Source organism: Melospiza georgiana, chromosome 15 (assembly GCF_028018845.1).
Source record: "Melospiza georgiana isolate bMelGeo1 chromosome 15, bMelGeo1.pri, whole genome shotgun sequence".
Classification (NCBI taxonomy): domain Eukaryota; kingdom Metazoa; phylum Chordata; class Aves; order Passeriformes; family Passerellidae; genus Melospiza; species Melospiza georgiana.
Window position 1 is genome coordinate 7,109,940 of NC_080444.1, and position 13,054 is coordinate 7,122,993.

Below are 13,054 nucleotides of genomic sequence, written 5' to 3' on the forward strand. Positions count from 1 at the left end.
GTGTATGTTGACGTAAGAGCTTCCAAAGATGTTTGAAAGGCTTGTTTGTCCCTCTGCAAAGGGAAATCCTCCCCCTCCCTGACATATGCACTTATCACTCAAGAGATTTATTCTTCAAGCCAGCCACTTTCTGGCATTGTTCCTTTTTGTTTATTAGCTATTCCAGACTTTCTGTTGAACAGGAGGTAGGAAAATTGGCAAAACACATGGAAAAGGCTTTCCTTGCGTGACAATAACACAAGACAAGGCAGGGCAAGAGAGGCATTTAATTAATACTTTTAACAGTTGTTGATCATAAATGAAGGGGTATAATTCATTTGCATGTACCAGTGCCTTTGGATGATGAATTAAGGGGAGAGTTTTGGCATTGCTTTTATACTGATGTGCCCTCCAGTCAGACTTAATGTGCATATGGATAAAGCTCACTAAACTCCATTAGAAGAAAGCTTTAAAAAATTCTCCAAAGTATCCCTAAATTAATTAGTATATATAATCATTTATGTGGTTTTCCAAAGACTCAGCTTTCCATCTTGCTTTCTAGAAAATTACTTTTTATGTTTCCCCTGTTTGATCTCTAAAGTGAAGCCCTTCACCTTTACTGAGATGAGAAGTTCTGTCAATAGGTGCTTGGCTGTGGTCCTGCTCCATGCAGAAGCATTCAAGCAGCCCAGAGATTGGTTTGGCCCCTAGAAATTTTGCTATAATTAAATATTTGTGAACATTTATGTGACTCTTTGATCTGCCATAGATATATAAATGCCAGGAATATGGTCTGAAAGCGGTCTGGATGAACAGGCTAAGGCACATCTCCAATAAACACTGTTTGTACTCCAAGAGATGAGTTGTACAATGCCAATCTGGATGTTGCTGATAAATCCAACCACCTGCTCTTTTACCTTGTGAAAGGAGGACCCTCTGGATAGATGCTAATTTTAGGAAGACATGGTAATGGTAACTTTTCTTGTCATGCAAAGTTCTTATGGTTTTTTCAAGATGCAGATCCCAGAACATATTTCAACGTGCTCAAGAGATCTGATCCAGCTTACGCCTTGCTCTGAGTCCTGTTGGGAATCACAGAGCAGAAATTGTCTGCAGCTGTCCCCACATCCTGGGGACACGTGGCCAGTTTTGCCTCCATAACGGGTAAAAGACTGAATTCTTTTTTCTCTTGCTGTATTTTTAGCATGTCCTTCCTTACACAGATGGAAAATCCAAGAATTCCAGGAAAATCTCAACACATGTCAGTCTGAGTTTAAGAGCAGCCTCCATGGGAATGGGAGGTCAGGAGGGTGTATCACCAGCCCCACCACCCCACCCCGAGCAGTTGTAGTGGAACAGACTGAGTTGCTCGGGGCTAAACTGTCTTTCTTTCTCTCGAACTAGAAAAATTCTTTCTTCCCTGTGACAAAAAATTCTTTTGAACGAACCCTCCCCTCTTTTTTCTTTGTGGTTGTTACAAAGACAGTAACTGTTCTCACAAGAAGTCCCACAGTCATGGGTTTGGATGTACATAGTGGCTGCAAAAGGATTCGGAAGGAAAGGAAGCACAAGGACGAGCTGCATTAGAAAATATTTCCATATTTGTGCAATAGGATTGGAAGAACGAGGCACCTCCATGCTTCATAGCTGAAGGGTAAGTTGCTCATCTGCAAAATGTTCTCCCTTCCACTGACAGAAAGCTCTTGAGCTGTTGTACGCTCCTGAAATTTCCAGGGGATGTTACTGCATGTAACAGTGCTGGATTCAGCACTGCTGGCTTCTCCTTGCCCTGCTGCTCCGGGCAAGTAATAGGTGCTGTAAACCCTATAGATGCTTAAAAACTCCTCCAAGGCACTGTGTTGATCATTTTTCTTCCCAAGATTAATTTTAATCCCTATTGGTGCTGCAGTCCAGCTAAGAGTGTATCCCCACAGTGAAAATTAGGAGGCAGAAAGGATTATTGGCTGCAGGAAGAGGTGGCAAAAGCAAGCATGGGCACAGAGAAATACCTGCAGTGCTGACTCACTGGGAGGTGTGAGGACTTTGGTCTGTGCCCTCTGACTGGGGCCACATTAACGCAGCAAACCCTGGAGTGCAGAGCCAGGCAGTGGGAGAGGGGTGCAGCATTTCAGTGGCTCCTGCTCAGCAAATCCCCCTGAGGTGCACCTGGGACTGCAGGACTTGTCTTTGCCTAGAAGGGAACTCGTCCCTGGCAGCCTTGGAGGATGAGGTATCACAATATGCTGTGGTCCATGGGTGCAGAGGCTGTCACCCGTGACAAGTCTGTCACCCAGAGCATTTGGGGCTGGGACTGGGGTACTTGTGCCTGTTCCTGGTAAGCACTGAGGGAGAATGGAAAATAAAGGGAGTTCTGATGGTGACAAACAGGGACAAAAAAAGGTTGTGCTCTTCAGAAATTTAAAAACAGCTTGAAAAATTATGCTTATGGGGGAGGAAGGAGGAGGGGGGAGACATCTGTGCTTGTTTATTCATTCATGTTTCTGTTGGCCTTTATTATATTTAGATCATGCTAGATGATGACAGAAAATGATGCTATAAGTATTTTGTGTTTAGTGATGATCTGGAGAGCAGGAATGCTCTGTGGCAGCCAGTGCAGCTCCTCCTGGCCCAGATTCCATTGCACACATTTGACACTGTTGATACAGCTCACAGTGCACTGTCATCTGATGGAGGTGTAAGCTCCAATCCTTTCTGCTCAGTTGTTTTCTTTATTTGCTGTAACTAGCACGCTGTTATCAGACAGGAGCAAAGGGAAATCAAACATCATTAAGCACTGCAAGACCTCTGCCCTTCTTGAGGGGACACAGTGGAGTTCTTAATTTCTTTGACAACTAAATAGACACAATGTTCCTCATATTTCTAAACAGTCACTGCAATGAAAAAGGTTCAGTTCTGAAATAAAGGAATTAGTCTTAGAGCTGGTGTTTGAAAAACAATGGGGTGTGTATTTGATATTTTGAAAAACACCAAGCTGGGACATTGTTATAGCCATTTTGGGTGCTTTTATAGCTTATAGAGAGGCAGAAAACCAGAACCAGCATATTGCTTCTTAGAAAGCCTATCAAAGACATCAGGTGTACAATGTAATTTCTGTAAACTGCTTTAATATAATTTTCTATAACAGTGGTGTTCAACGATCACTTTGTTTTAACCTGCTTTCCTTTTGCCCTGGTCTGATGGGAGAATTCATTGAATGAAGAGAGAGGAAGGAAACAAAGCTGGTGGTCCCAGCAGATGCTGTCTGTGCCAGCTATTGTGCTGTTAGATGGGAACTAGACAAATGGGTCTCTTCTGACAGGTGAAAATGTAATTTTCTTTTTGCTATGTCCTGATGAATTCTGTAGGTTTTTCCCCACAAAGAGCTCACTCTGGTGTTTGTGGTGAGAATTGATTGCACTGAGGATTGATCAGAAGCCTTAAATGCACATCTCCCAGCCTTTCTGGGATGAGAGCTGCCTCTGAAACCCTCTTGGTGTCCTGTCATTCTGCAGGACCCATCCCCAGACAAAAAATCAGTGTGTAGGACAGCTCTGGAGAGCTTTAATACTTTATCACATCGTCTCTTACCCCCTCAGAGTGTTTTTCATGGAGGGTCTCAGTATTGTGGCCATAAGTCATTCACTGTGCCCAGCACATGCTACCAGAGCCTAGGTAGGATTATGTACACAGGGATATGTACCTTGGAATGTGCCTGTGCTCTGGTGTTACTCAACAGCCCAAGCAGAGCTTTGGTTTCTCCTGCAACATCAGCAGAGGGGATGTGCCCTGGCCTAAAGCAGATGCCCTGGGGGGAGTGGATTAGTGGGCTATAGACTTTTGTCCATCCATTCAGCTCCAGTTCCCTTATCTCTCACATTTGTCAGTCTACTGGCTTTTCCACTTCCTCTTAACTCTGTTCCTGGAAGAGGGCGGGGCAGGAAAGGAAATACTCCATTAAACCTGTCTCCACTGATTTCCATTTCCATAGCGCGTGTGATAACGGGCACCAGGCTGCTCTGAGTGTCAGTACCACCGACTAAATCTTTGCTTTGTTCAGTTAGAACAAACACAGGCTGCCAGATACCATTGCAAACTGCCACATCAGCAAGGACTGAACCTGGCCAGGGGAACTTCTGACCAAGAAATAAGATTTTCTAGGTTCTGGAGAAGTCAGTATGTTGGATCAGATTCATTGGCTGGCTGCCGTGACAGTCCTGGGAGTCCTGGAGCAAGGTAGGGACCATTGGATGTGTGTGCTCACGTACTGGCTGGATCAATCTATTATAACTCCACTGATTTTCTTTTGCTTTCGTATTTAATGTCTCCTGTTGCACTGGCACTTCACTGCTTTTCAGGCAGGGAACTGATATCTTGTTTAGGTTCTGGAGAGCATTCAATCAAATGAATGCAGGAGAAGCCCCTTCTCTGAACTGACCTACCCCCTCCATTCAGAATTTTTTTGGTAGATCTTTCCCTCTGCAAACATGTAGAATTTCCCTCTTTGGGTTTACAGCAGCTCCTGAAGTGCATGTAGATGTGAGCATACAAAAAGCTCTGCTGCATGAAAAGGTGGAAGTATGGGCTGTGGTGGCCACATGGAACATCTCCCAGCCACAGGTCCACATTGCATGCCAATTTAATTCAGTATCTGGCTGGCCTATCTGTGGCATCAGTTCCATCCCCACACAGATATCAGAATTTAGAAGAAGAAAAAATTAAACGAATGAAAAAGCCTTGAAACTGTCGGTAATAAAGTGCATCTGAACTGTGTAATAATTTTACCATCTGCTGATTATACAAGAAAGCAGATAACACTGGTAGTACGTGACTTGCTTCACTATTGCTCTGGGTCATTCCTTTTCCTTCTCTAAAAGGTACCTGGGATTTTATTCTAACTTTCTCTGCTGTCTGGAGGTGTGGGGTTAGGAGGAGACTGCAGATCTTTTTCCTCAGCCTCTGGCCAACTCCTGACTCCAGCATGCCCAGCCATAGGACTGACCATGCCCAGGACTGACCACTGCTACTTTTCTCTCTTTTGCTGCAGCCTACTTCTTCCTCCAGGTGATCTATGCTAGGAGGTTGTTTGGCATTTCACCTCCAAAGATCTCAGGCCCTCCTGAATTTGAAAGGATCTTTCGAGCACAGTAAGAAACTCCTCTTACTTGATGTTTGTCAGATCTCACTAATGGCACTGCCTTTCCCCTGCTTTGCTATTCTTTTCCTGGAACTGTAATTAAGCAATTACCTCCCTTACCAGGTTAAGCAATGTGTTGAAGAGTCAGCATCAGAACTGGGTTGGCTCTTGAGTCCTAAACCAGCCACTGCTGATAGAAACACAGGAATCTCTGCTGTACAGTGAAGGGCTCACAAAGACATAACCCTTGGTGCCTGAGACTTAGATTGGTTTAATCCAAACCTCAGGCAGCTTCAGCCCTGCTCTGAATCTCACTCACTGGGAAAGACAAGTTCCCAGAGAGATCTCAGCTGGTGCTGGGATGAGGATAACCCAGCATCTCTGCTGTGACTTCTGTGCTAGGGCTGCAGTGGGGAGGGAGGAGTTTTCATATTGTTGTAGCTGACCACTGGAAAAAAAGCAACTGAGTAGCTTGAGCTGGATCCCCTCAGCCATCCCCTTCTTTGCTCCTTCACTAGCCTAGACTCAGCTTCATCCAGCATCTTTTGGTGCTACTGTGCCTTTGGGAGGATAGGGCATGGGATACAAACAATCCCAAGAGTTATGTGCTCCCTCCAACTCCTGCACAAAGCCCAGGCTGCTCTGGCCTTGTGTACTTGAGGGACAGACCTTCCCTGCAGCCTGGGGCTTTGGGGCATGGGCAGCAGGGTTTGAGCGGCAGCACTCGGGAAGCAGCAATGGGAATGGTTCATGGAGCCTTTCTGTGCACAGTCTGACCTGGGAATCTTTTACTTTATTTCTTGTAACCTGGAGACCTTCTTCTTTCCATTGTTTAATTTCTGTGAATAAAGCTGGGATGGGAACTGGAGTCTGGAGGCTTTTTATGACAACACTAGTCCTAAAAAGCAAAAGCCTCCAGTGTCTGGAAACTGCTAGGGGAAGCAAAAGAGGAAGAGCTTCCTTCCTTTCCCTAGTTTATGACCTTTCTCTTTCCTGTCAGGGTGAACTCCTCTGAGTATTTTCCCATCTTCCTGGCACTTCTGTGGCAGGCTGGACTCTTCTTCCATCAAGGTGAGAATATCCCATTACCTGGCTTGTCACTGGATCTGTTCCCCTGTGTGCTGCCTCTGTCCTCAGGTCCTGCTCAACTTCTGAACAACAAATTAAGCAGTAATTTTGTCTCTGATGGGAGGGTACAGCCAGATGACACAGAGTCTCTATTCCTTCACTTTGGGCTACCTCCTTGGTTCCAAGTAGCTCTGAAAAGCCTTTGGAGATGTCACTGTGATCTCTCCTAAACACAGGTCTGGCTGCAGCCTTGGGTCTGCTCTATCTCTACGCCCGCTATTGCTACTTTATGGGATACAAGGCATCATCCTCAGAAAGGTAAACACACTCATGCACACTCTTGCACACTCTTACACACTCACACACACAGCAGCCCTCAGGGGACTGCACAGTAACCCTTGGGGGGGTCGTTTTTGGAAACATAATGTTTTTTGGGAAAGCTCAAGACTCTTGGGTGCTCTGGGGCTCCTGCATGACTCAGCCTTGTCTCCGAGGCATGATGTGAACATGGACACAGGGCTGGGGCAGCCACACAGATACTGGGCAAGGCTGGGGCTGCCCCAAGCCCTTTTGGGTGTGTGTGTTTGCTCCCTTGAGATGGAAGCAGGGCTTGGGACCCCATGCAGGGGGCAGGGGACAGCCAGGGACTGCCTTTCCACCCACCTCTGCAGGGAGGAAGGGGCTGTTCCAGGCGGGAAGCTCAGTGTCAGCAGCTGCCTCTCTCCCACCAGACTCGCCCCGATATACTTCAGCGCTGGAGTTCTCTGGATTCTCATTGCAGTGTCAGCCCTGGGCATCCTGAATTTCTTCCTCTCTCACTATGTGGGGCTGAACGTCCTCCAGCTTCTCACAGCATGACCCACTCCTCTGAGCTTCACCACTGTACCCACATTTCTCCTCACAGAGAAAAGCAAGGCACGACTTCTCAAGAATATTTCTGGTTTTCACATTCTCTGAGCCTCAGAGAAAGGAAAAACAATTCTTATCTCATTTGCTGTGCCTGTGTTTGTGCCAGTGTGGAATGCAATATGGAGTTGGTTTACCCAAAGTGATGGTGTTTTGTTTCCTTGGCCTATCAGGGCCAAGCCTGTGTGTGTGTCGGGACTGTCAGCTGACAGTCATGAGATGCTGCAATTGTGTGCAGTTGAGTGCTTGGCAGATTCAGTTTAGATGTAATGTAACATAGTGTAATATACTATAATAAAGTAATTAATTAGCCTTCTGATAAGATGGAGTCCTCCTCATCATTCCTCCCTTCATTGGGGCTTTCTCTGTGAATACTATACATCACTGTCCTCATCTTCGAGTCCTGCTCCCTCTGGCTTGCCTTAACACACTGGCTACAACTCTACAGCCCTCAATGAGAAATCCACCCTCACCCGAGCTTTTAACACCTCCTTCCTCACTGTCCAGCACTGGCAGGAGCTGCTGAGCTGTTTAGAAGATATTTTTCCCCCATGGCACTTGGTGTGCCAAGTGCTCCACATCTGGCGGCTCCATCCTGTCTGATGTGGAAACAACAGCCCCAAACGAGGACATATAAAATAAACTCTTCTCAGTCTGAGTTTCCCAGTGAGCTGCCAAAGGGAAGTGCCACATGTTCCCCATTATCCAGCGGCTCTGCCCTCAGCCCAGGCACAGAACACGGATTCATGCCAGTTTTCCAAGGCCCACACCTAAGAAAGGCATTTGTTTGGAACCAGATGTGGGCTGAGACATAACAAAAGAGGTGAGGGATAAACTGGAGTAGCCACCAACATGTTGTGCAAAAGTCTGTTGGTGCCCTCATGCTGGTTATCAGCCACTGCTGTAAATCAGACTGAGCAAACTCACCACCACTGCTGCGTGTGCCACTTTGAACTCGGCCTGGTGTCAACAGGCACAAATAAAAGGTCACTGAACTTGCTGAGCTGGGTGTCTCTGTGAGTCTGCAGCTAGCACAGAACAGAAACACGAGTGTGTGAGTGCAAGGTGGCTGCCTTTGTTTCCCTGACATGCAATCCAACAAAGCCTGCAACCCTGTGTGCCATGGAGGAGAGCTCTGAGGAGGGTGAAGCTGAATTTTGGAGATGTTGAGCTCGTGGATTGGGGACTGAGCCACTCAGCACCAAAAAGTGGTTTACCCAGTGCTCAGGTCCCTCCTGCATCAGAAGGAGCTGGATTTTCATGAGTCCAGTATGCACAGTACTGATGCTTTTTGCCACTGGTGCCTTCATGTTGTGCCACAGGAAATGCCAGCAGTGCTCTGTGTGTCATCATGGGGGAATTCACAGCAAACCCAGAGAGTGAAAATAATTGCATGAGCATGATGCCAGTCCAACCACATTGTAAAGCCCACTGCTCTCCCCTCCTTTTCCCAGCAGTAGGCATATCTAGACTGTAAGAACAAAAGGGAGGGGCTTTTTGGAGGAACTGATTAATTTTTCACATTGTTTCTTTTCCTTCCATGCATTTTAAATTGGCTTCTCCAACAAAGCATCCAGATGATTTCCCTTTCAGGCTCTCCTGCCTTGGAGTCATGCTGCTGCATTGAAACTGGCAAATGCTGCAGGGTAAGGCTTAAAGCCAAACAAAAGTAACTGTACAACACTTGTCTCTGCAAAGTTTTCAGCACAGCAGGGCCCATCCTCACCAAAATCCTCAGGTGTCACAGCAAGATAAACAATAACTTTTTCTCCTGGCATCTTTGGTGACACATTCCAGAAAAGTTTGAGCATAGTTTAACCCTGGCTGTGCCTTAGCATGGTCAGGGAGGAACAGATTTCACAGTGAGATTTCACTCAGCCTTTGCATTAACAGGTCCTACCATCTCCTGAAGATGCTCCCCAGTCCTCACCTTTGTACCAGTATAACCAGTCACCTCCCAGAGAGTTAATGCAGAAGGACCAGCCCCAGCTGCTGGTGCAGGTCCGACTCCAAATCAAAACTCTGCTTTCTGGGGTTAGTCAAAGTGGGTGCTCCTTGGTTCTGTAGACACAATCTCTGTCTTTTATCCCACATCCAGGTTTCTAAACCCACTGTATCAACCTGCACTGCCCACCTCAGCCCCGCCTGTGTCCTCTCTGTGTTTGACAGGGCCGCAGGATGACTCAGAGGAGGGAAATTAATGATTCAGCAGTGAGATTGTAGCTGGCTTCTCCCCTTGGATGCACAGAAGACCATTAAAAATCCTGGCACGGTGCAGTCAGGCTCTGGTCTTGGTGGCTGCCAGTCCTGTCACCAGTTATGTGGCAGAACTGCCACCAGTTCTGCCACAGAAAATCTGACGGGCACATCATCAGTCCTTCAAACCACTGTCAGAGGGGCCATTTCAGGTGCCCTGAGCAGAAGGGAAGATGCTCCCCTCCACCAGGGCTGCTGTCATTGCTCTGTTGCTTAATCAGTCAAAGAAAACCACTTTACACCGATCGATGGTTCAAACAGTCAATGATTTTGGGATTTACTCAATTCGTGACGCTGCTGCCCAGCACGCTGTGATGGTGCTGTATGACACCAATGTGCCCGCCTGATCCTGCTGCAGAAGTGCTGAGAGCCCGCTGGGCTGGCACAGGGTGTGCTGGGGGGCTGCACCTCCACCCCGGGTCACCGTGCATCCCTCAGGTGTGAAACCCGCCCCGTGAGCCCCAGATAAAAGGTGACCCAGCCGCCAGCGGCATTGCTGCTATCCCGTGGGCTCCGGTGCAGCGCTGAGAGGGAAGGAGGGTCCCACCGCTGCCCCCGCCATGGGGGCCAGGCCCAGGCCGTCAGCCCCGCTCCCGTCGGGATTCGTGTCCCCGTTCCGCCCGGGACTTGCGCCCGCTCCGGCCGCCCCGGCCCCGCCGCTTCTCCCCGGCGTCGGGAGAGGGCGCCGGCGTTCCGCGGCTGAGCGAGGGCGGGCCCGGGGGCAGCGGGGCCCGGGGGTGTCCGAGGGCAGCGACCACCGACGGCCCCGGGCCCGCCGCCTGTGCCCCTGCCCCGCTGGCTGCACCCCGAGAGGGGCCCGGGGCGGCGCTCACCGGGCAGCCGGCACTGCCACGGCCTCTGGCACTCATCCACGGATCTGCCTGCTTCCAGTTTGATCCGTGCTGGGCCAGGCTCTGCCTTTAAGGTATTGGGTAGGGCAGTCCTGGAGCCTCGCAGGAATCTCCTGAGGACGCTCACGACAGACAGAAAGCAAAGCGCTCTGCGGAGTCCAGAGCTCCTTCCTGCTTCCTCCCCTTACGGCTGCCAGCTCATTGCCAGCAGCGGGGAGAAAAAACGTTTGGTATGCGGTGTTTGGAAGCTAATCCACTCTGATAGTGCCACAGGCTCCCCGGATAAGCAGGCAGCCGGATGGGAGGCCAGCAGAGAGCAAAGGAAACCCGCAGAACCAGCGAGAACTTTTTTATCACAGGAGGTACAGAGGCTGAACTTGTAAACAAGGCTCTGTTCCCGGCGGGGCGGGTTCCACGCGAGTGACGGTGGAAGTGCAGAGCCCTGTCCCCGCACACAGCCGCTGCCACCCGCCGCAGGCACCGCCGGGACGCAGGTGCTGCCACCGCCGCGTTCCCAGGATCCCAGCCAGGTTCCTGGAAGGCTTTGGGATCAAGGTGCAGAACTTTTCTAGCTTATTATCTTGAAAACTTCAAGGACACCCACGTGTACTTCCCTATCCGTGACGTGGTGGCCCGTGCCGGATACGGTCTGGTGTGGGCAGCGTGGGCTTTACAAGCGGCCACCAGACCGAAATATTTTGTTCTGTCATGAGGAAGAACAGCACCGGTGCCCCCAAGCCCACGGAAGAGCGCCCCAGTCCCTCCGGGGCACGGCTTGGTGGAAGGGATGGAGAACAGCCTTGAATTTCCCCGGAAAGCAGGGCTGCTAACCTTCTTTGGGAAGCTGTTTGGGAGGGAAACTCCCTTGGGGCCAGGAAAAAAGGGTGCAGCTGGTGGCCCCGGCTTTGTGGCACTGGCATGTCAAGCAGGTTTCCATAGCACCAGCATCCATAACACGGGGCCGAGGGGAGGGAGAGAAGTAGGTCAGACAGGGCTAACAATACCCAGACGTGTCTATCTGTGGCTCAGCCTGACCCAGGAAAGGGGTGAAACGGAGAACAATGGGAGAGGGAAAGAAAAAAATTATAAAGAAAGTATCCACAGTCTGAGCAATGCATTTCTTGCCTTCAGAAAAATAAGGACCTTTTAAAGCCACCTTTGTGTATCAGCGCTGAGCAACCGAGACTAGCACTCACCTCCTGCCCATCTGACAACAGGCTACAAGGGAATTCAAATGCTAATTTGGAGCCAGACTTCTCAATGGGCCTTTCTTTCTGCAGCAGCACCAGGATCAGAGCTCTGGGGAGGCAGCCGGCAGGAGCTGCGAGAGGATGCAGTCGCCAGAGCAGGACTGTGGGACGCCTCCCTTTCCCCTCACCGATCCTCACCGTTCACTTTGTTACCCCTTGCCTTAGTTTTACTTGTTTACATGCAAATAACTTCAATGGCAAGGAAAAAGAAAGGCGGGCACATGGAGTTGTGGGAGTGAAATGCCCCCGCTAGTGACCCATTTTATGTGCTGAGTCTGCAGAGGCCTGGCTGTCGTGTTCACAGCATTTTGGGGGTTGCCTGCTTTGCAGTACAGTCATTTTCAGCTACGTGTCCATCAACGCCAAAAGTAGGAAGAACAGCATGGGCAGTGAGATCCAGAGCTCTCTTGATCTGAGCAAACATATGGACACACAGATCTGCTGGGCATGTAACAGAGCAAGGGCAGGGGAAGGAGTGCTTTGCTCAGGGGGAATTGGAGAGTGGGTGCAAGAGGCTGAGATGGGCTGGGGTGAAGAGCGTGACTGTGGCTGACCTGTGTCATGCCTGCGGCTGGAGAACACCGTGCTTGGCTTGAACATCACCCCCACACCATCAGGGTGTAGATGCAGCCGTGGATGCAGGCACAGGGTGTTTCAGACAGGCCAGTGAGAGCAGGCTCTTCACCTGCAGGCAAGTCTTCCCTTACATTAACCACAGGCCACGACCCAGTGCAATAAAAACCGTTCCTGCACTTGATAGTGTGGTAAAGCCTAAGCAAAACCAGAGCTATCTGCAACTTTGTCTGTTAGCAGGTTGGGAGGCCAGGAAAATCCACACTCTAAAGTTGCAATTTGCCTCATTCTCATCAGTTTTCTACCTCAGCAATTACCACGTGTAAGAGAGCTCCAAGAATTCACCTTTCCACAGGTAAGGGCAGAGCCACAGTATATATAAAATGGACAGGGCTTAACATGGCCCTTTGTGAATGCCCTCCCTGCAAAGGAAAACTGACCACCTGCTGGGGAACCTTATGGAAGAGCATGCCCAGCTCCAGCCCCCAGCAATGGATGCTATGCCAGATTCTGTGTTCAGGGACTAAAGGTAAAAGTTATGTAGGAAGAGCCAAAGGGTCAGCCCTCAGGAGGACTCACAGAGCATTTTCTGGAGTGAGAAAATGAAAGAAGACCTGTGCCTGAGCACGTGTATCAGCTGTGTTGCTTTGATGTGGCACTGGTTGACTAGAGAAAGGTGGGTGACCCCAGATTACTGAGGCAACGTGACCTGCCAGGGCTAAAAGTCAGAGATCATCATTCCAGTGAGGTCAAAGCAGTGAGCTGCTGTGGTCTCTGCTTCTGAGCATGCAATGGGTGAGTGGCTAAAATAGGCTCTATTTCATGAATGCAGCTGGCCAGGATAACAAGAGCTCAGGACTCTGTCTGCCCTGATAGAGTACCACAGCACACTCTCCCAACATTGGACTGAGACACCCTTCTGTTCAGGATCTACGGCTTTACAGCTCGTTCTCCATTTGGGAGGGTGTGAAGAAATGCAGACCTTGGAGCTATGTGAATGGCCACTTTCCACCTCTCTCTCTCCTGGCAGCACTCGG

General features: G+C 49.4%; 1 protein-coding gene across 1 annotated transcript; it reads left to right on the forward strand.

The window, feature by feature from the left end:
* Positions 1-2,076: 2,076 nt before the first annotated feature.
* Positions 2,077-7,404, forward strand: LOC131089914 (leukotriene C4 synthase-like). Its single transcript, XM_058034926.1, has 6 exons — positions 2,077-2,209; positions 4,037-4,212; positions 5,024-5,123; positions 6,114-6,184; positions 6,418-6,499; positions 6,913-7,404. The coding sequence occupies exons 2-6, from the start codon at positions 4,155-4,157 to the stop codon at positions 7,037-7,039; spliced, it is 438 nt and encodes a 145-aa protein (XP_057890909.1). The 5' UTR covers positions 2,077-2,209; positions 4,037-4,154; the 3' UTR covers positions 7,040-7,404.
* Positions 7,405-13,054: the final 5,650 nt, after the last annotated feature.